Source organism: Silurus meridionalis, chromosome 1 (genome assembly GCF_014805685.1).
Source record: "Silurus meridionalis isolate SWU-2019-XX chromosome 1, ASM1480568v1, whole genome shotgun sequence".
NCBI classification, from domain to species: Eukaryota; Metazoa; Chordata; class Actinopteri; order Siluriformes; family Siluridae; genus Silurus; species Silurus meridionalis.
Window position 1 is genome coordinate 2,979,934 of NC_060884.1, and position 23,332 is coordinate 3,003,265.

At 40.0% G+C, this 23,332-nt stretch overlaps 2 protein-coding genes across 2 annotated transcripts; one reads left to right on the forward strand and one right to left on the reverse strand.

The window, feature by feature from the left end:
• The first annotated feature begins 5,588 nt into the window (after positions 1-5,588).
• On the forward strand, positions 5,589-8,608 carry fzd7b (frizzled class receptor 7b). Its single transcript, XM_046859048.1, has 2 exons — positions 5,589-5,962; positions 6,215-8,608. Exon 2 carries the CDS (start codon positions 6,216-6,218, stop codon positions 7,869-7,871), a length of 1,656 nt encoding a protein of 551 aa, XP_046715004.1. The 5' UTR covers positions 5,589-5,962; position 6,215; the 3' UTR covers positions 7,872-8,608.
• A 7,619-nt stretch (positions 8,609-16,227) lies between these two features.
• sumo1 (small ubiquitin like modifier 1) lies at positions 16,228-22,448 on the reverse strand. Its single transcript, XM_046845019.1, has 5 exons — positions 22,267-22,448; positions 20,202-20,273; positions 19,602-19,679; positions 18,400-18,471; positions 16,228-17,006 (listed from the first exon to the last, which is right to left on the reverse strand). The coding sequence occupies exons 1-5, from the start codon at positions 22,276-22,278 to the stop codon at positions 16,938-16,940; spliced, it is 303 nt and encodes a 100-aa protein (XP_046700975.1). The 5' UTR covers positions 22,279-22,448; the 3' UTR covers positions 16,228-16,937.
• Positions 22,449-23,332: the final 884 nt, after the last annotated feature.

A 23,332-nucleotide genomic window follows, 5' to 3' on the forward strand; every position in this document is an offset into this window, starting at 1 on the left:
CTCATACGTGTAACCATATACACGTCTCTAATTTTCTGTAAACTGTATATAGCAAGGTGTTTCACAAGGTTCTATGTTCAGACCATTCTCATTTCGGCTTAAACGTGGCTTATCTTGAGCTAAAAAGAGTAACTTGTGAATCTTTTAACACTGCATACAATCTAAACAGTAAACTGTGGACAGATTTAATCCATCTGGAGCCTCCAGCATGTCCCTCAACCCGCTCACCTGGCTCCTCTCTGGGAAATGTGTTTTAGCCCAGCAACCCCCACCAGATCATCATGATCACGATCAGCAGTGAGCCACTGATGAGTTGTGCATGTTAAAACAAGCACAGTGCACATAAAAAAGGCATCATAGGATTGCATGTGTGTTTGTCAGAGCTCAAGAGAGAGCCAGAGAAAAAAAGAGACAAAAAAGACATGGTGACCAATTGCGATGGAGTGTGATCAAGAAAAATGTGTACCAACCTGTTACCAAATACTATACACAGAGCAAGTGGCTGGCGTGCAGTGACTTTTGCCTAAATTGGAGTTGCCCTGGTGGCTTTGTTTGACTTCTCGGCCTGCTCTGTTTACCCGTGAGTACCTCGGCTACGTTCCTGTTAGAGAAATGAATGAATTAGAGAGATTAACCAGAGTACACAGAGCCACTTGGTGTGATTTATCACTGATTAAAACAGGGCTGCCATGCAACAGTTTTCACAAAACTATGTGTGCTGCTCTGTAATGAAGTAAACCATATACGTTCAGTGTTCCAAATATCCGTAATAAACCCATAGAAGCATCCTACCATTTCGGAAACTTTCCAAATAATATCAGAGGTTACAATAGTAGCAGCATTTGATAGTTCCTCAACCTCAGCTACATCACTCAAGTTGGTAATTGCTCTCAATTCAAGATATTTGCCTTGGGAGTGTTTTTTTTTATTTATTTAGGATATTTTCTAACAAACTGAACTGACTGATATATAGAATTTTACCCTGATCAGGCGGGTATTAAGGAATTTTGTACCTCAGTACTTAGAATTTTTAATTGTGTTATTCCGTATCTGTATTCAGACCTGAACTTCCCATAGCCTAGGTCAAAAGGCTTTTGTTTGTTTAGTTGTGTATTATATGTTTACCCTATCACTGTTTAGAATACTGTCACCTGTTTATTCTGAATAATACATTTGTAATCTGTTATATACTTGATAAATAATAGGCATTATATACAGGAATGCAGGCCACGTAGACATGAGTATGATGGGTCAGAAAGAATCTGCAGGGAAATAAGGATGCATTGTTGAGGATTCAGCCTCTATGTGAGAATTACTCTGAATTGCTGAATGTTTTCGAATCCTGGACTGTTAGTGGTTAATAACGGATGAGTGACCTTTCACTGACCTCCAAAAAGAGTGTAAGATTACAGTGCAGAGTGTAGAGAGACAGAGAGGCAGCGTGTATTGCAGTAAAGACCGCTTCACAGGCACTTAATTATAGTTCAGGAATACTTTCACATCCAACAACCATAAACATACTTCGCCAAATCGTAACTTGTTTTTTGCTTTAAAAACTTTGACAAACGCTACTCCTTCCAAATCCCGAAACCCAAGGGGCCGTACATTTTTTTGCAGATCAAACCAATTCGTTATGTGTTCTCATTACATGTCTCAGGGCCTTAACAAATGTTTTGCCACATTCTCAACATGTTGTGCTTGTAAGTTAGGCTAACAAGAGACTGAACGATTCACCTTTCATGACTATAAGCAATTGTATATCATCGTAATCTCGTTTGCAACACAGGAAGACCAAAAGGTGCTCTGGCACTGAGGAAACCTTGGAGCAGTGTGAAAAATGACACACTGTCGTCAGAGCATGTGTGGGGAAACAGACTTTCAACTTTTTTCTACACTGAAAAAAGAGAATATTTCTACATGAGAATGTATTTATATATACAGGACTAAGCTGATGTCTGTGGTCTTTTGCTGGATGATTTCGTCCCTCGTTCAAAAGTTTTCTATGGCTCACTGGTGAAAATGGAAATTATGTAAATAGTATGCTATGACCTTGACGGTATACAATCTCCACCACTATCAGCAAAACACCATCATTTGAAAGAATTGTGTATATTGCTGCAGTATAGGATGCAAAATCTTTTTTCCAGCAATAAAAGATTTTCTTTTGGGTTTTTGTTTCTGCTAAATTAATGAACAACGAAAATAAACAGAACTGAAGGAACTCTGTTTGGGATTCTTCTGAAATTACAGAAAATACTATGTTCTTGCGTGCTTTTTTTATTTTAGGTTTCCAGCTGAGCTAAAGAGAAAAGGACTGGGCAAGAAGAAAAGAAAAATTCACTCTTGGAAAGTTTACAGGCATAGACTAGACAGCGAGACTATCAGGCCTGCGTACATTTGCAGGGCGCAGAGTTAATCGGCAGTTCTTCTAAACATTTGTGCAAGTTCTGCAGGAACATCCAAACACCATATAATTTTCACAGCGTGGTTGATGGGGGGGTACTCGATTGGTACTGTCCAGCAGGAACCGCAGACATGGTTTGACTGACAGCAGTAAATCCCGCCTTGTCACCAGCATAAACCACAAACGCAAAGCTTTGACTCTGGCAAAGAAAATCCCACTTTGTCATGCAACAACAGTAAAAAGAGGTGGAAGAATCTACACTTAAACACCACTATGGGAAGAATGATTAATTAGGTGACAAAGCGCAAACAGACTATACTATGTGTGTAAGTTAAATCAGTTTCTTGCTCTAGTTACCTCCCTAATAATCACCACAAGAACACAAATACATTGACAAATACTCTAAAAATCTAAAGCTACATATGATGTTAACAAGTCATGAATGGTTATTAACCTATAATTTAATTTTTCTAATTAGAGATTATTGGTTTCAGTCACAAATTCCTTCTTGAACCAATTCTGGTTCAACACACCACAGTGATTCACTAAATCTCCCTGCACCAAGCGTCGCTATAAATATAATCTTTATTACAGCAGCCACTGACACGGTCTCTGCTCTTTAACCCTTACAACCGGCTATTTTTCAAACACAAGCACACACAGCCACTCTTTTCCATCCCAGACATCGATCTTACATGTTCCTGATCTATATCCTTTTTGCTTTGTTAATATGATAACTCACCAACCCAATGATTAAGACGCTGCCTCCCTATATACAGCGCCTGTCAGAAGTACATCTAGTCTTTTATGGTATTCTTTACATGCAACAAATTCGGTAACACGCAAGAATTTGACAGTAAGTGAATGAAAGAAAGTTCTGTGGAGAGATAAGTTCAAGTTTAACATTTTTGGCTCTAACAGAAGAATTTATGTAAGCCAGAGAACAGGAGAGAAGATGTTAGCAGACTGCTTCACCCCCACAGTCAACATTGAGGTGAAAGCTTAATGGTTTGTGGTTGTTTTGGAGGAAGGAAAATTTATTCTCAGATTTATTCTGCGTGAAAGGAATACAGAACCAACATGGCTACCATTCCGTACTTCAACACCCATGCAATAAAAAATCCTATTGAACTGCTCTAGGATGAACTGAATCAGAAGGTCAGAAAGAAACATCCAACTAGTGAAGAACAAGTTTTGAAGAAACATGGCACAGTATTCCTGCTAAATGTTTGGAGAAACAAAAACAAACTGTCCACATGGCAGGAATGCATTCATGCTAAGGGAGGATATTTTAATGATTATTTTGGATTTCACCCATTCTTTATGAGATATGTGGTTAATCTTTGTCTGTGTGTGTGTGTGTGTGTGTGTGTGTGTGTGTGTACAGTATATATACAGTGTATATATATATATATATATATATATATATATATATATATATATATATATATATATATATACAGTATATATACTGTTAACTGAGTATCTTGAGCTTAAGTTATTAAGTTGTAAGTGTAAAGTTTTCTGCACATGTTCTGTTCACAGATTTCCTCCGTGTTCTCCAGTTTCATCCCAACCTTCCAAAAATAGGCTAATGTCTAAATCGAATTATCAAAATTTTCCCTTGCATGTGTGTGCACTTATCTGGCGTGTGTTTATGCCACAGGGCATCTCATACATGATTTTTTTCAATCAATTTTTTTAGTGTTTAAAGCATCAGATTTAAAGGTTGTGAGTTAATATTAAACCCACATCAAGCTGCCATTTCTGGGCCCCAGAGCAGGGTCATTAACCTTGTAGTATGAATGAGATAAATGTAAATCGCTCTATATAAGGGCATCTGCCAAATGCCATGAATATACACCGACCAGGCATAACATTATGACATTATAACATTATGACGGGTGAAGTGAATAACACTGATTATCTCTTCATTATGGCACCTTTTAGTGGGTGTGAAATATTAGGCAACAAGTGTACATTTTGTCCTCAATTTTGATGTGTTAGAAGCAGAATAAAATGGGCGAGCTCAGAAGAACAAATCAAGTGATTTGTTCATTTTCTACTGGAAACGCATGAGCAAAGTATCTCAACAACCTCTGTAGGTTGTGTACAGGAAACGTAATTGAGTAGTTAATCTCATAATTAAATCAGTTTATGTGAAAAGACTCTAATGTTACTCATAGCACACCAGTCTATTAATAGAATGATATTAATGAGTCAAACACTGATTTCTATTAAAATCATCACAAGCACAAAGCCTTCTTTTCAAGAAATAAGGCCATGGGTGTTATGGTGGGTTCGAGTCAGGAGTTTCTTCCATTATTTATTCCTCTCTAAATGTTCTTCTTGTTGTTAAACTGTATGTTGGTGATAAGTAAGTACACCAAGTGCCAATCAAAATGAGTTTAAAACAGAGCGTGCGCTCGACCCTGATTGGTGGATTGCTGCGTGTTTGATTTGTTAAGTTTTTAAGGAACGACTGATTTCGCAAAATGTAGTTTATTAAAAAGTAAGATATTTGACATTGAAATTTTGTGAAGTTCAAGTAAAAGTCTTCCCAAATGGAAATATTTACATACAGAAACGAAAAAAATAAAGCTACTTAAATCTTCTTCTTCTTTCCAGCTACTTAAATACAGTTACGAATTACATTTACTTCCTTACTGTCCACCACTGTTTAGTACATTACACAGGAAATATGAAGTAGTTCATCTCATGAGTTCTCTGGTCCAAGTCGATGGATCTTTTATCACGTGACTCCCATATACGCAACACAATGCAATAGATACGTTTTTTTTTTTTTTTGTCCAAATCTTGACATTATTGTTACAATAATTATGGAAACCATATTTTTTCCTTATTTGCATTGTCATATTTTTATTATTGGAACTGTAGTCAAAGTTCGTATTGGGGAATCTGCTTATTGAAAATTTTACATTTTATATTATTTCTGAAACAAAGGAACGGAATGAGTGAACTCAAATGACTCGTTTTGATGAACGAGATTTAAAGAACCGACTCAGTGAAATGATCCGATCTATGCATCACTACCGGAAGCCAGAAGCCACGCCCACTTCGATACTATCGCGTGCATCCAATAAGGAATTGCACGCGGGGAAAAACAAAAGCCATGATTGGCCATAAGGCGCGGACTGTTTCAAGGCGCCTTGTGGTGACGCGCCGCGTGCTGAGGACGGTGGTGGAGGGGGGGCTGGAAACCGTCAACCCGCAGCGCGAGCGCACTGTGGAGAGTTCAGAGGATCGAGTCGAGCGAGGCGGCGGACGCGACCAACCAGTTTGTGAAAGAAAAGTTGACGCCGGCGCTGAAGAAGAAAGAAAAGAAAGTCGGGATAAAAAAAAAAAAACGAAAGCGTTTTGCTTCGAAGATTACAATGAAGTCGAGAAATAAGGTCACGGATACCTGAGTTTTGTGGAGGATAAGAAAAAAAGCCAACTCCACGACCTGGATATTAAGTTTGGAGAATAACGTTCTGAAAGGGGGGTCGCTTCATTGGAGGATTTTCCTATTTTTTTGACTGAAATTTTCTGTTAAAAGTAAGTAAATCATTTTTTAATTATTATTAAATTGTTATTTTTAGTTAGTTTTGTAAGTAAGGTTGTGTTTGGTGTACTGAGTAATTAATATTATACAAGATCGGATACTAGAACTAGATGGTTCAGTCCCAAATGGCTTCCCGTTGGACATGGAGTGCACTGAGTAGGGTGAAGGAGTCACGTTTATACCTACTACCTGGTGTTTTTTTGTCCTCATGATGTGTAATATATTTGTATGGATCATTTTTCCAGGATGGCGGTTTGGAGGCAGGTGGCGATCCGTGCGATCACGGGGTGTTTCCTGCTGTTCAGCTTGAGTTCTGGTCAGTACAACGGTGAGAAGGGGATCTCAGTGCCAGAGCACGGTTTCTGCCAGCCCATCTCCATCCCTCTGTGCACAGACATCCAGTACAACCAGACTATCATGCCTAACCTTTTAGGTCACACCAACCAAGAGGATGCTGGATTGGAAGTGCACCAGTTCTACCCGCTGGTTAAAGTGCAGTGCTCGCAGGATCTCAAGTTCTTCCTGTGCTCCATGTATGCGCCGGTGTGCACCGTGCTCGAGCAGGCCATCCCTCCGTGCCGGTCTCTGTGCGAGCGGGCGCGCCAAGGCTGCGAGGCGCTCATGAACAAGTTCGGGTTCCAGTGGCCCGAGCGGCTGCGGTGCGAGAACTTCCCAGTGCACGGTGCGGGAGAGATCTGCGTCGGACAGAACACGTCGGACGCCGGAAAGCCGACGTCCGATCCGACGCCGAACATGGAGGACAATTTCACGCCGCGCCCGATTGATCGATGGGGTCAACCTTTCTCGTGTCCTCTTCAGCTGAGCGTGCCTTCCTACCTCAATTATAAGTTCTTGGGAGCCAAAGATTGCGGGGCGCCCTGCGAACATTCGCAGCCGCACGGACTGATGTATTTTAAAGAGGAAGAAGTGAAATTTGGGCACCTTTGGGTCGGGATTTGGTCTATACTGTGCTGCCTGAGTACTCTCTTTACGGTCCTCACTTACCTCGTGGACATGCGGCGCTTCCGTTATCCTGAGCGTCCGATTATCTTCCTGTCTGGTTGCTACTTCATGGTGGCTGTGGCTTACGTCACTGGGTTTCTTCTAGAGGACCAGGTGGTGTGCATTGGCAAGTTTGGGGACAATGGCTACAAAACTGTGGCACAGGGAACCAAAAAGGAGGGATGCACTATCCTGTTCATGATCCTCTACTTCTTTGGAATGGCCAGCTCCATCTGGTGGGTGATTCTGTCCCTGACCTGGTTCCTGTCAGCCGGGATGAAGTGGGGACACGAAGCCATCGAGGCCAACTCGCAGTACTTCCACTTGGCAGCATGGGCTGTTCCCGCTGTGAAAACCATCACGGTGCTGGCACTTGGCCAAGTCGACGGTGACATCCTCACGGGAGTTTGTTTTGTGGGCATCCACGATGTAGCAGCACTGCGGGGCTTCGTCCTCGCTCCTCTATTTGTCTACCTCTTCATCGGGACGTCCTTTTTGTTGGCCGGATTCGTGTCTCTCTTCCGCATCCGCACCATCATGAAGCACGACGGCACCAAGACGGAGAAGCTGGAGAAGCTGATGGTGCGCATCGGCGTTTTCAGCGTGCTCTACACCGTCCCCGCCACCATCGTCATCGCGTGCTACTTCTACGAGCAGGCCTTCCGCGAGCAGTGGGAGAAAACGTGGCACATGCAGACGTGCAAACGCTTCGCCGTGCCGTGTCCGGCCGCTGACTTTGCGCCCATGTCCCCGGATTTCACCGTCTTCATGATCAAGTACCTCATGACCATGATCGTTGGGATCACGTCCGGATTCTGGATCTGGTCGGGGAAGACGCTGCAGTCGTGGCGCAGGTTCTACAAGCGGCTCGGAAGCGGTCAGGGCGAGACGACCGTGTGATTTCGTATAAACCTGCAAGCAAAACTGACAGACAGACAGACAGCCTACATGTCTCAGAACTGCAGCGTGGATTAAAAAATCAGACTTCTATGACAAGATGCCCGGAGGAGGATTTTGCTCTGATAATCCACACAAACACACACACACCAAAAAGATCGCCTTGTTTCACTTAAATACTTGAACTTTTGGCCCTAAATGTCTACACTTTTTTTCCTTTTCTACAACTTTTGCATGATTTTAAAAGACTTATTTTTACGTGTTCAAAAATGGCTTTTTTTTTTTTTTTTTTTTTTTTTATTAAAGAAAATACAGTTTGGTACCTTGCAAAAAAAATGCTCAGTGTGACGTCGTAATGGCGAGAGAATCATCTCCGCAGTGGCCAAAATGTAGTATTTTATAATCTTGTGCCTTGTAACGTTTTTGGACCCTATATGTTTTTCATTCAGTTTTTTTCAAGAATGTTTTTACGTGTTTAATGTCCTTTAGAACTAGATCCATTGGGTTCGTGCGGCTGTAAGACTTCATAGTGAAGGTTTCAGACAGACAGGCTCTGATGATGTGGCTGTGATCGGTGGGATTCAATGTAGAAGGTGAAATAATTTTTTTTTTTCTTTTCTTTTAAAAATGTCCTATTACTGTTTAAAGACATTACCTGTATTTATTTAAAGTAATCTCATTTTTAAGACCATATTCTCCACTCAGCAGTTTCACTTAATAAAGTGAGTAGATTTTTAGAACAACTTCTCAATGTTTTTCTTTTTCTCTGGAAAATTTGCTTTGCTATATGTATGTATAAATGGTTTTCTTTTAACTCGACTGCAACCTCATCAGTAAAGATTCCATATTAGGAACATAGATGTGTGCAGATTAATATTTGGTTCAATATTGGATCTCTATTTCTATATAAAAGAAATCCTTTTTTCAGAGGACTCCAGACTTTGCTTTGTCCTTAAAATCTACATTTTATTATGGTACACTTTCTGTTTATGCATTTTCAATAATCTGGTAATCACTGATAAAGAAGCTTTAAAATCCTACCATGCTCACAGCCCCTTTTAAGGGCCTCCTTACCCACCGCCTGAGTGGCGTGACAGGGTGCGCTGGAGGCCCACAGCCTCCGACAACTAGAGACCTATTTATGAGTTATTTAGGAAGAGTAAACGTTGCCCTTAAGAAGCAGGCCCAAGATAAAAGAGCTGAAACAATACGAGATCATGAGGAGCTGGTGTGAGGTCTGTCACGCCGCTTTTGTTGCGACAGGAAGAGCGGAGATGCGGCGAGGCACACGACCCCTCGACCTCCCGCGCATGCTGAAATGCAGTAGCTCAGCATTCCTCGGTTTAAGGTAAACGCTTAACCTTTTGTTTGGGTTTGTGTTGGGGGTTGTTGGGGTTACTGTATCCAGCGTGTCTCAGAGGGGGGTTGGGACTGGAGGCTTCAGGCTGAAACTTCCAGAACTAAGGTTTCAGATGCACCACATGCAGTGGAAATATACATTTATTTATACACACAATTTTATATATATCATGGAGAACCGAAATGAGAAACATTACAGTGTGAGTGACATCACAACGTTATTTTCCACATGCAGATTTGTAGGTGGTTTTATTTATCGACATCCTCACATGACTATTCATATCACGTCATTTGTGTTTAATCGAAGTTTGACGTACATGCATAAATTTGTCCCTGTTCATTTTTATCCCTAATGGTCACGGTGGTGAAGAAAATCTCCTTAAGACGGTATTAAAAACATTGAGGGGAATCTGATTTAAAACCCATCATCAGGTCTGGCCATTCAGTTCAGGTAAGAAATGTAGCTTCATAGGGTTTTTTTAATCATTATAATTTTTTTTTAAGATCTATAGAAAAATGAGTAATTTGCCCATACCCTAGTGCTGTATTATTGTTTATATTGAATATGTGTACTTTCACTCAAGTATTTATTCAACTGCACACTTTTGTGTGAAGGGAAAATAAAAACATCCTGGGCGTTCATTCATGTATTTTAATTCTACATGCTATGACTAATTATCAAAACATGTAACAAATCATTAGGTCTGTGTTTTATTCTTGTTCTTCTGAATGACCTTTTCTGCGTCTGTGTTCATTTTAATGATGTTAATTGATGTTAATTGTTGCACACACACCAAAGAAAATGACACCAAAAAAAAAATCCTAATTTGACATCCAATCATATGGGTGTGACCTTGCAGATATAGGATCCTGGAAATGCCGGCCGCATGCTTCTTGTCACACTTCGGAAATCAACTTTTGAACTTTAACTTACCGTGTGACGGATCAGTGTATACCCGTTTTGTAAACACATTTTAGTCATTTAATCTCAAAAATCAAAGAACCGTGCCGCCTGCTAGGCCTGTTTTCGGCGCGGTGCAGACGGAAGCATGTTAATAATAGTGGCACGTGGATTTCTAATGCTGAGTATGTCGAGCATGTGCATCATCAAGTTCCATGTGCTAGTCATGTGGTGAGCAAAAAAGCAATTCTGGCCATCGCTGATGCAATACAGTCTGATGAAACTACGATAAAACACTATCGGCTTCACACTGGAAGTAACGTGAGCAGTAAATAAAGGACTATTTATTTGCTAACATGTTGGCATTGTGTCAAGTTTTGCTTAAACTTACTTTACAGAGATAGCAGATGTGATTACAAACCATGTTTCGTTAACAAACTCGTCCTATTATTTGTCTTAGAGTTACTGATTTACAGCTTTACAAAGCGTTAGCAGAGAACTGACACTGGAGACTCCTTCCTTGAATATTCCTCATTGTGAATTAGACTCCGAAATCGTACGACTTCTTTCTGAAAATGAGTCGATGACCACAAATGAAAAGGAAGTTGCCAAGTTAAAGCTAAAAAGAAAGAAATCACCGTTTAAAACCCATAGGAAACGTACACACCTATTGAACTAAATAAACCGGTTGATTTTAAATTATTTGGGGAAAAGATTTTTGGAAGATTGGTGAACTTGTTTAGTATCTTGGTATGAATTCCTTGGGTTCGGGGGTTATAGTGAGCCGGAATTGCATTCTGGCAACATCGGCAGATGATGCGTCAACGCCTATTCCCGTCTCCAAGAAAGAAAACTCATCATATGGAAACTTCCCAAGACTCATCCAATGCAGATGTTTTATAAAGTGTTGAAAAAAGTCTACAGGAGGCCAGACCTCAGAAGAGCTTTCTGCAATTGAAACTTGCTCTGTAAGCTCTTTTGTAATAAATATTTCGAGACGAGCACTGCTTCAGTCAAATCTTTTTCTTTTCTCACATAAGGACAGTTAGTATCGTTTGCATGAAAACTTGATGGGGGGGCTGGACATGTGAAGGAGCCAGGCCAAAGTGAAATCTAAAACAAGTATTTGGCTTCCAAGTTTTCCTAATGGATTTTTGTCACATTTGCTTGCATGTGTAAAGCCAAAATGTGTTCATTTAACCCCAGTGTAAGTCAACCTTCAAATTCTATTTCAAACAGTTGTACATAATAAAACAAATTAAATAACCTATATTTCATGTACTGGGTGCTATTAAAAGGTTTCGAGACTAATGGTGATATCTGGTGCTATTCTGACCACGTCTGTGATTTGATCGTGGACAGCAAGTTAGAACAGAGAGTAAACGTGAAATTCTGCGTGAAACTGCTGAAATCTGAGTCGTTTGACATGACATACGGTGATGTTGCAACGTGTTGTTCGAGTTGTTTCGATTATCAATTGCGCTTCAAGCGCAGACGAACGTCACTAAAAGTGGACGAGAGATCAGGGAGACCTTTAACAAGCTCAAACCCTGTAAATGTCAAAATCACATCAACTTGTGCATGATGATCGTCGGAGAACAATCCACACGATCTCACTTCTGCAGCCACCCTACTCCTGTAGACTTTGGCATCTTCCCAAAAGATGAGGCTGAAATGTCGCTGTTTTGATTCCATTACAGAGATCGCAGAAGGTTCTTCACACGCTTTAGAAAGAAGACTTACAGGATTATTTGAGATTGTGTTTGTGATGAACTGAATGAAAACTAAGAACATCAATCGGTCAACTGGTAGCTCCTTGATACACATGTTGGACCTCTGAACATTAGGTTGTGAGTCCAAATCAGTGCACCACCACCAGTCTGCTTCTGCTGAGACCCTGAGCTCGGCTCTTAAAACTGATCATTGTAAGAGCACTCCAGTGGAGTCAGCGCTGAAAGCTATCTGATTTATGTAGCTCCGATTAGAGTAACAATGGGAACTTCATGTGAAGTTACTCATAATCCATCAAATCGTGTGATTCTAAAAAATAAAAATCCTAATTCTGATGCAGCACTGGTTGTTGTTATGTTCTAGACCAGTGGTCCCCAACCCCTGGTCCGTGGACCGGCACCGGTCCGTGGGTCAGTTGGTACCGGGCCGCACAGAAAGAATTCATAACTTATATTATTTTTATTTATTATCTGATTCTGAACAATGTTTTATTTTGGAAAATTACCGGATTCTCTCCACCACATCTGTCTATGACTCACTCTTGATGCATGTCATGATGCCTCGGTCACATGACTTACCATTCACTACCTTCTTAAAGGGGCTCCGGCCGCTAACACATAATACATTACCGCTAAATTCAAACCCCCAAGTGAGCAAAATGAACAAACAACACCACAGTGGATTCACGTTTATTATTATACTTAGAAAATACCAGTTTTTATGCCGGTCATATCATTTTATTTTGTCGTATTTATCCACCAAACCTTAAAGGCCGGTCCGTGAAAATATTCTCTGACATTAATCCGGTTCCGTGGCGCAAAAAAGGTTGGGGACTGCTGATCTAGACCACACTGAATCGTAAACAATTTGCCCAAACGAAACACAAATGGTGTATCACAGGTACATTTGTCTTAAACATACACGTGTAACTCCAGTCCTGCACACACACACGCACACACACACCGCTCTGATGAAATTTAAGTCTGAGAAGTGGCTTTGACAAAACCCAAACCTTTGGTGTGCATCCATTTACTCCAGGTCTTGTTTGTTTACAATCCACATCCATCTTCCTGCAGACACGTCCCCATGGCGTAACGATGACAATGGTCTGCTCTGTGCGCTTTTATGTTGTACAGGTGCCACTTTCTCAGCCTTGCTGAGAAAAAAATGATGGGTCAGATCTCAGGTAACCAGAACCCCCTTCTCAAGGATGTTCCCTCTCTCTCTGTCCCACGAGATACAGTTGCCCGAATCGGATCGATATCCAGTGTGGACAACGCCTTCGCTTTTGTCAAACATTGTTCCTGAGATGTTTACCCAATGTAGGAGCGTTGTCCCAGCAGATGGCCCTGATGGTATGACCAGATATCTGCTTTCATGTTGAGAGAGTTAGAACCAGAGCATTGTACCCGGTGCCAGAGATACATTCTTTGCCTGAAATACAATATTTCCTGGAAGATGGCGGCTGCACACGGGGTTAATAATGTTCAGAAGTGCAAATGTTAAGGGGGGAAAAACATTTAAAAGCATGCTGGAAAATTTGGGGGAAATAGCCAGCGATGGGGTGCTGTGACGAGTTAGTGTAACACCCTGGAGGAGATTTTGTCCAATAATGGCACATCGTTTTAAAGTTTTATTCCCTTATTAACACATTTCTCAATAAATAGAGCATTTTTTGTTTGAAGACCAGCAGCACACGTTTTTCCCCACGTTTTTGCAAAGAGCTGACACCAGAGACTCCTTCCATAAATGTTCAATAAACGCGAGTTGATGCAGCCGAAACCATTGGAACGTTTGAATCAAAGTTCGATAGACTACTATTGAAAACGAATCAGAAACTAATAACCAATCACAACAGAGAGCTCGACCTAACCACTATCGTTCACTCGGTATCATGAAGATCCAAATGGACCAGGGGACATTTAGCAGGACTTTTTTTTCTTTTTTTTTTGTTTGTTTTGTTTTTGCTTTTGTTTCTTCGCCTGTTTTGCTTGTCCACAGGGAGATGAAGCTGATTAAAGAACCTGAGGACACTTCGTTCCTGCCTCACTGTACTCGTTTCACATATACACAAAGAAAATGTAGTTGGACACAGACGTGAGCTCATAGGTATTCTACACCCATCCCCCCCTTTTACCCTCTCTCACACACACGCACACCCTTCCCCCATTCCCCCATTCCTCTCTGGCCCTCATCTGGTAGTGTTCAGGCCTGGTGTGCTGCTGAGAAACTCGATCTTCCCTCTGGGTTTCAGCTATAGCTGAGCCTCACAGCCCAGGGCCTCGCTTGCACGTATAACTAACACCACACACACACACACACAAAACGCTCTAGACTCCTTTTTTTTTTCACCATCTACACCATGTTACACAAAACAAACACTCTACACCGTGAGCGCAAGATGGTTCCTGTTAAAGCTGAGAGGAAAACTGCGCTTGTTAGGAGAGTAAATCGAACAGCAGAACGTAATCTCAGCCGAGGAAATGCAGATCCTGAGATCCTGAGAGTACGAGAGCCCCAGGCAGGCCTTGTGTTTTCACTTCCTCTCACTCCCATGTTTCTCCTCTCACTCTCTCGCTCCAGTTTTCATGCCCTTATTTTTCTCTTCTCTAATACTTAATGCTTGGATTTTTTTTTATTTGTTATAAAAATGAATGTGTAACTCTAAACCGTGATTGAGTCCACGCGGTTTTACGTTGACACGTTGACCAAAAAAGGATTAACGGAAAAAGTTCAGAGCGACCCGTGTGCATGTTTTTGAGAATAATCTCAAAACACAGATTACAAAATAGCAATTTTGCCTCCTGTTGCTTTTCACTATATCTATATTTATACACTATATTGCCAAAAGTTTGCGGACACCTGCTCATAAGTATTTGTGCTTTTTGAGCATCGCATTCCATAATTAGTCCCAATTTGCTCTTATAATTCCCTCCACTCTTCTGGGGAGATGTTCCAGTAGATTTTGAAGTGTGCTTATGAACGCAAGGATGTTAGGAAAGTCAGGTATTGATGTAGGTGAGGTCAGGAGGCCTGGGGTGTAGTCAGTGTTTGTCTCAAAGGTGTTGAGAAAAGAGCTCTATAGCAGGCCACTCCTATATCCACTTTACTAGTTGGAGATGACCTTAAGCTCCAGTTTATCTCAGAGCAGTTCAATAGGATTGAGGTGTCGTAACTGAACAGGCCATTCCATGATACATAAAACTCCAGATTTTTTGCTTTCTAAATGACGTTTGCAGAGCTTAGACGTATTTGATGCTTCCGCTCATCGTCTTGTTGTATGGTGAAGTCTGTTCCATTAAACCGCAGTCCAGACTGAATTAGTATGTTGAAGTATGGAATGGTAGCCATGTTGGTTACTTTCACCTCAATAAGTCTCCAAAGTTTCCTGTTCTAAAACAACCCCAATCTATTCAGCTATTTCCAGCGACATTTTGCCCGTTATGACACAACAACCCTGTTATTATTTCAACCAGATTCAGTGTTGAGAAATGATTATTCAAATCCAGTCATTTGTACAATAGTTCCTAAGGTTAAACCACAAGATCATCAGGAGGGAATCAAGATAATTAATTAATACAAAATACACTTATTATCAGAGGTAAAAAAAGACAAAGGCCTTGGACTGACTGATTCTCTCTGGCCGAGACCATGAGCATGTGGAAGGTTTGATGTTAAACAGGGTTTATAGAGGGTCTGTCATTGGAAATCATGGAGGGGAAGATTTACAAACTATTTTCACTACTGTTCTGGGATACTTCAGATAGAGAGAATCAGAAAAAGACGACTGACTGACTCATCCTGCCTGAGATTCCTCACCTACATGTAAATACATCAAATACATTTGTTTGATTTGTTTACAATATTCAGATTATCCTGCACACCCAAGATCTGTTGAAATGAATCGAGTCCATTTCAGATGCATCTAGTGGAAACGAGGTTCATTTCTGAAAGGAAAATGACTTGTAAAAAGTAGATAAATACTATTATTATGAAGAATAATTATTTCAATTATGTATGACTTGTACAGACCTGGCAACCCTGTCAAGTCTTTTGGTAAGGGATATTAATTTATCTGAATGCGCTATTGTCGCCACCTAGCGTCTAAATGTTATACTCTCAATTATTTTTTTTTTTCTACACAACATGGAAAAAAGTATTGGGACACCTGACTTTGCCAGTCATATGTGGATCTTCTCCAAACTTTTACACAAAGTTGAAGACAAAATTCTACAGGATGCCCCTGGAAAAAGAAGCATTAAATTTCCCCTTCACTTTGGAGACCAAACCTGTTCCAGCATGACAATGCTCCTGCATACTTTTGTCTGAATATGTAGTTTATCTGAGCAAAGATCATAAACAAGTATATGATTTTTGTGACATTTTATTTAAAAAAAAAACAAACAAACAAAAAAAAAAACAGGAGACAGAGCAAAATAATATTTTTGTCCACAAACCATCTGGACCAAGTCCTCTCAAGTTGAATAAAAATGACAGCCTAAGAAACGGATGAAGTGCAGCGACATCTTTGACATAATGTGCGTGTGAAATCGGTGTAATTTACGTGATTAGAAAGTCGCCCCTGAGTGTGGATTGGTTTTTAGATCATCAGAAAACAGGGCCTTATTGCGTTACTTTTTTTAAACAGGGGAGCGGATGTCTGATCAGGGAGACAAGGGGGAAGGAAAAAAAAAAAAAAAAACATGCATCAGACATACAGTTACAAAGACAAGATGTCGCTCCCTCAAGCCGTACAGGGAAAAGACAGCGTACGTTTTATCCTCCAATGTTAATTAGATACCGGAAGGACAATCACGTAGGCATTGACAACGTGTCTCTCCTGTGGAAATAAGGAACCTTAATGATGCGAATAAAGTCATCATGGGGATTTTCTGAGGGTTGGTGGGACACACTACTTCAGACTGTAAGCATCCAAAGTATTGCTTTGATCCAGATGGTTTTCTTCCTCTAATTTTTCTCCCATTTCCCTCTGAGAGAAGCACAAAAGGAAATAGAAAGAAATAAACATCATACATACAAAATTATGAGTTAAAAAGAAAAGGAGATGAAGTGAAGGTCTATTCGTTCCAGTAGCCGCCGGTCTGTTCCTGATACACCTCGATCACGTCCTCGTCCTCCATCCCCAACTGCACAGACACGACATAACAAAAAACATCATGAGGGCCACATCATTCACCCTTTCTTTAATAGGGAGTCGGGTCAGTCTGTAACAGAAAATTACATGGGGCAGAGTGACTACTAGTATTATTGGGGAAATTTTACTCTGATGTCATTATTATGCCTCCTAATGCTAAATTTGTTTATTTTGTTCTGTTCTGTACTGTACAAAGAGATATATAGCCATTTAAAAGAGCATTATTACTATTAGAACTTTTTTTTGAGTGCTAGATCATGAAAATGTGGTAAAAGGGAATATATGAATTATTCAATATAACTATATAATTAATCAATTATAAATAAATATATCGCGCGCAGTCTTACGTCTAAAAACAAACAGAACGCAGCGTCAGAGATTCGCCACTAGAGGCCGCTCTTGTAACGACACCGGACCGGAAGTCAAAACTATCGGTATTAATTAAGAGCATTTTAAGTCTGAAAGACTTTTGTTTTCAAATACAGATATGGTATGAGTAAAACATATATTTAAAATGTAATTTTCAAAATATTTCCCCGTTCCAAATGTGGAGACGGGTCGTAGTTTGGGGACCCCTGGTGTAATGTGCTCCAAAGCAAGTCTTCATCTTGCTCCCAAGATCATCTGCATGAGGTTATGGTCCACTTCCTAGTGAACTTAGTGAGAAAGTGATTTAATTCTAAACTGGAACTACACTATATGGACAAATGTACAAGGAGACCCAAACCTGTTCCAGCTTGACAAAGCCAGCTCCATTAAGATCCACTTTACATGGGTTGGATTTGATGGAAGGTCTCCTGCAATTGAGCTCTGACCCTATTGAACACCTTTGGGATTAATGTGAACGCTTACTGCACACCAGGTCTTATCACCTCACCCACATCAGTACCTGACTTAACTATCACTCTAGTGGCTGAAATCTATCTCCACAAGCTCATTCTAAAACCTAGTGGAACACCTTCTCAGAAGAATGAAGGTTATTGTAACAAGAGATGGGGATAACAAGTGGAACAAGATGTTCAAAAAACAAAGATCAGTTGTTTACAAACTTTTGCTCACGTAATGTTAATGATCTTTGTAAGTATGTGAGTTGAAAACGTTTTTTTTTTCCAAATTCAGTTTTAAAGTTTCAATGATGAAGCTCCACCCATATGATCTACGGTGACTTGTAGAGTTCACTATCAAATGCTGAAATCTGTTTAATGAATGTTCTCAGACTCTGAGTTGCAGATTCATGAAATCCTATGAAGTGCGGATTTTGGAGCTGCTCTGTTCGCATGCCTTCTGCCTCGTTTGAATAGAAGCGACTGTCAAACGAGGAAATGCAAATGAATATGTCGATAAGGTAAAGATGGAAAGGAGGGAGAAAAAAAAACAAAACAAACCTCTTTGGGAGTCTGGTTATCTGCGATTCTCTGGCCTTCGAAGAGAAACCGTAGAGAGTTCATGGGGACACCCTGCGGAACAATCCAGCATCGGTGTCAATATCATTACACACCCTATATTATATGTATATATTCATATATACACAGTATATATATATATATATATATATATATATATATATATATATATATATATATATTCACATAAAGATATGATGTGTGGTGCTGAGATTTGAACCCATGACCTTCCGATCAGATGTCCACCGAGCTCCCACTTCCCACAATCCTTGTTAAAATAACCATGTAGTAATATTGTAAATTACCACATAATTTAATAATAAGATTATTTAAAAAATAACAGTGTATATCAAAAGTACAACATAAATAATATCTAAATGTCCACTTTAATTTCATTGAAAAATCCTCCCTTAGCATGATTAAGAGCTTTACACATTCTCGGCATCCAGACAACAATTTTTTAGCTGAAGCACAAAGATGTTCTTCACTAGAATTGCATCCCAGAGCAGTTCAATAGGATTTATGTGCGGCGACTGAGCAGGTCATTCCATGATGGAGAACACTCCAGACGACTGTCTGTCGTAATTGCATGGTGTTGAAGTATGAAATGGTTGCCATGTTGGTTCAAGATTCCATTTATCGTTCCAGAATGAATCTTCAACCTTTCCTGCTCTAAAACAACCCCAAACCATTAAGCTGATCTTCTCTTGTGTTCATAGTCGTACACAAGTTCTTCTGTTGCAGGCAAAAATGTCCCATTTGGACTCCACAGAACTTTCTTCCAGTCATTTACTGTCCAATTATTGTGCATTTCTCACTTTTAACGAGGTTATTGCATATTAATAAACTCAACAGACAGAAACTGCGTGTCATTATTATTATTGAATTCTGCTGATATACTGGATATCAGTGCAAATATCTTTTTTGTTAAATCTTGAATGTTCTATTATTATTATTATTATTATTATTATTATATGAACAACATTCACAGCTCCATTTAAATACCTGACTATCTGCCAAGTTAAACAGAAAGCACTGGGTGTAATCAGTCTAAACAAGCCGGCACGTCCGTGTTGACGCGACGTCACGGCTGTTCGTGTGAGTCTCGAAAACTCCGGCGGCCATTAATCACTAAATGCCAGCTTTCATGTAATTATGCGTGTGTTTCCTTTAGGATGCGTCACCTGTCTCTGACTGTACGACTCCTTAAGCTTCTTTAGATGCGTCGTCATTTTCACCTTGAAGTGAATTTCACTGTTGTCCTGGAACGAATAAACAAACAAACACAGGAGAAGAAAAGTGAGCAGCAGTTCCCAGAGTTCATAAGTACGATGTGGTTTCAAAAAGTTTCGAGACTAGTTTTGTAACACGCCAACAGATGGCAGCACAAGGCTGCACGCACAGTCACAGGGAGCACCGACCTTCATAAATCAGTGTGCCAAAAGAAATTTGTGTAACAGGTGCGTTTCTAAAAACGTGCGCGGTCTGTCACCTTACACGTGACTTTCTCGTCGGAAACAGAGATCCAACGCTAATCGCAGAAGAAACCTGACACGCTTCAATAAGAAGACTTCCAGGACCCATTCCAGAAATGGCAGGAACCCTGGGGGTGTTGTATTGCTGTGCAAGGGGGCTATTTTGAATGTGATGGTTTTGTAAACATAGATAAATAAAGTACGTTCTTGTAAACCAGAACCAGTTGAAACTTTTTGATACCACCTCTTATATAGTAGGTAAGGTCATGCGTAGACATCCAGAGTTTCCGCTAACCTGTCTTTTCTTACCTGGCCAATCACTTTGAGTTTAATGTACTCTCCATCCTTCTTCTCTGCTCCATCACTGGACGGTTTTGTCTCCTGTATCCATCAGAAACACACAGACAATGAAATTACACTGGTGAAATTGTGTGCATCTTTGACCGTGTGTTTGTTAAGCATCTCATTTAAGAGTTATTCCCTTCTTCATTGTTAACATAAGCTCCATTCATTTTCACTGACGAGCTTGGTTTCAGTGTCCGGCGTCGCCGGTAAAAAGGAAGAGAAACAAGAGATAAAATTGGTCTTTGAAACACCAAAAAAATAGAGGTTTGATCATGTGGTCATGGTGAGGGATGTGGGGTATATGAGTAGAAGAATGCTGAGGATGAAGGAAAAGAGGAAGGCCAAGGAGGAGGTTTTTGGATGTGGTGAGGGAAGACATACAGAGGTTTGGTATGAAGAAACAGATGTAGAGGTGATATGAATAATGAATAAATAAATAACAGTGTGATATGTAGATGGGTGATCCACTGTGAAACCCCCTAACAGGATCAGCTCAAAAACGACAATATTCTCTATCGTGTTTGAGGAGATGTTAGGGGTCGAAGTTCAGGACTCTCAACCGGTGTCCTCACAGAGTCAGCTTCGTGCAGCGAAACAGTCATGCTGGAACAGTTTTCGGATTGCTTCGTTCCAGGTAAGGGAAAGTGTAGTTCAGAGATATTGTGTACACTTGTGGGTTTTAGACTTTGTGGAAACAAACAGAGGAGAAGAACTACATCTGGTGGTGATGATCAAGTGTCTATGTACACAGGTGTCATAAAGAAGTCTTTATGGATTCTGTTATGTTCCTCTGTGTTACTTCCTTTAGTTAAGAAGTAAACAGTCACACAAGTCAGGGAGAAGTTTTACTCTGATTACTGCCAACATCATGTACCTGCTAATCACCTCGGCTAATTCGGCCAACTGCACGACAGCGTTTGCTAACCTAGCATGAATCTTAGCATTACAGCATCCACGCTCTTTTTCTTATACAATTTGATTAAATGTATTCTTTACATTGGATCTACTGGATTCAACCCCGAAACTAGAGGACATGGGTGGACCAAAAACACGTGTTTATTTCATGTCCACATTGGCAACACAACCGACTGGCTGTTGTTTTTCCCATCGCTTTTGCGACAAGTCCCGCCTCCATGCAACACGATTGGTCCGTCGTTGCCGGGCTTATGCGTTGATTGGCTAGTCCACAAGTCTGCCAAGAACTAACCCTTTGCGCTCGTCCCTATGCGTCAACCTGGTCGCCATATTGGTAAGGGTGAGACAGACTGGGAAGACAATGCAAGTCTATGATGGATGGTTTAATCAAATCGAATTCGGTTTAATAAAATCGAACTCAAGTTTTGACTATTTTGACTTTGAGGTTTATGTAATACAGAGAATGTATAATTTTAATATATCCAAGTAAAATAAATAGGTACATGTTCCAAACTTATAAATGCATATGTCGATTTAGGATTATTCGTGAAGTAAATGCGTTTCGTCTGGAGAAACGCTGCCTTTGTGTGGACAGACAGACTATTAAAATCTATACCAAAAAAAAATATTTTTCTTTCACAAATAAAACTAATAATCTTCAAGAGAAAAAAAAATATTTTGACCTTCCTAACATGGCGGCGCCGTTGACGCGTTTGTCAGAAACATGGCCGAGCTATTGACCAATCTCAGAGCGGGACGCTGAACCCTAATGGCTAATCATTGAGCAGGATGCTGATCATTAGCCAATAAGAGCGCAGGGGGCGGGCTTTCCACCTGAATATTGGTGTGAAGAAATAACCAACAGCTTTACGCTAGCTAAACCAGCTAGCTACCTTACACAACCACTTTCCCCTTCTTTTATAATAAAACCAAACTTCATAAAACATTGTAATATAATATAAAATAATAGGAAACACACCCCTATCCCGACGGTTCTGCCTAGTCAGGTCGAATCAGGCAGCTAGCAGTAAGAGAGCTATGCTAAACACATGCCCTGTTAGCTTAGTTAGATCAGGTCTCATGGTTCTACAGTAAGAATCCAGGAAACACTCACCGTGTCTGACATGATATTCCACAACGTGCAGCTCTTTTTAGGGTGTCACTGTACTGATCGATGAAGTGTGTGTAATGTCGGAGTAACACACACACACACACTCACACACACACTCTCACACACACACACACTGAGCACTAAGATGACTGGAGTGAGAGGAGGGACATCACACCAGCTCATAGCACTCCTGTGGGACACAGTCTGTGTTTTCCGCCGGAATCCAACGCACACACAAGTAAACCAAAACCCATAAAATTACTTATATATTTGCAAAAAAAAAAAATGTGTATCTTTTTTGAACATGGTTTTCCTATTGTACTTGTGTTGTTCTGTGGTTTAGGTGATGAATAAACTCTAAACTGAAGTGTAATAATTTCACATTTTAATCTGATGGCATTTCAGTGTAAAATGTACAGATTACTCTATCACTCTGCTTGGTCTCATTTATCAACCTTACAATGAGGGGAAATGTAGTAAAATAAAAAAAAGTAGTAAAAAAAGAATGAATTAAATAACATTATATGGAAGAAAGAAAATGGGGAATGAAATAGCATTATAGTGAGAAAAAAAAAATCCATCTTGTAAAAAGAAAGAATTCAATAAAAAAAAAAGAAAAGAATATAATATTATACATTATAAAATAAAATAAAATAACATTATAGTGACAAATAGATTCATTTAGTCAAAGTAAGAAAGAATGAAAGAAAGAATAAAACGAATTAACTATTACACTGAAAACATTTATATATAGTAAAAAGAAAGGAAGGAAAAAGGAAAAAAATGAATAACATTATAGTGAAAATAATCAATCTATTAAAAAAGAGAAAAAAGAAAGAATAAAATAACATTATACATTGTAAAGTGTACATAAATAACATTATATAGAAAAATCCTTATTCTAGTGAAAGAAAGAAAGAAAGAAAGAAAGAAAAAAAAAAAAACAGCAAACAAACAAACATTGTTTAATTTTTTTAACCCCGCGTTAAAATAAAGCACATGGCAACGCAAATGTGGCAGACCGCGGCAGACCTCTTGCGCGTGCGCATAGATCTCTGGCGAGGCTCAC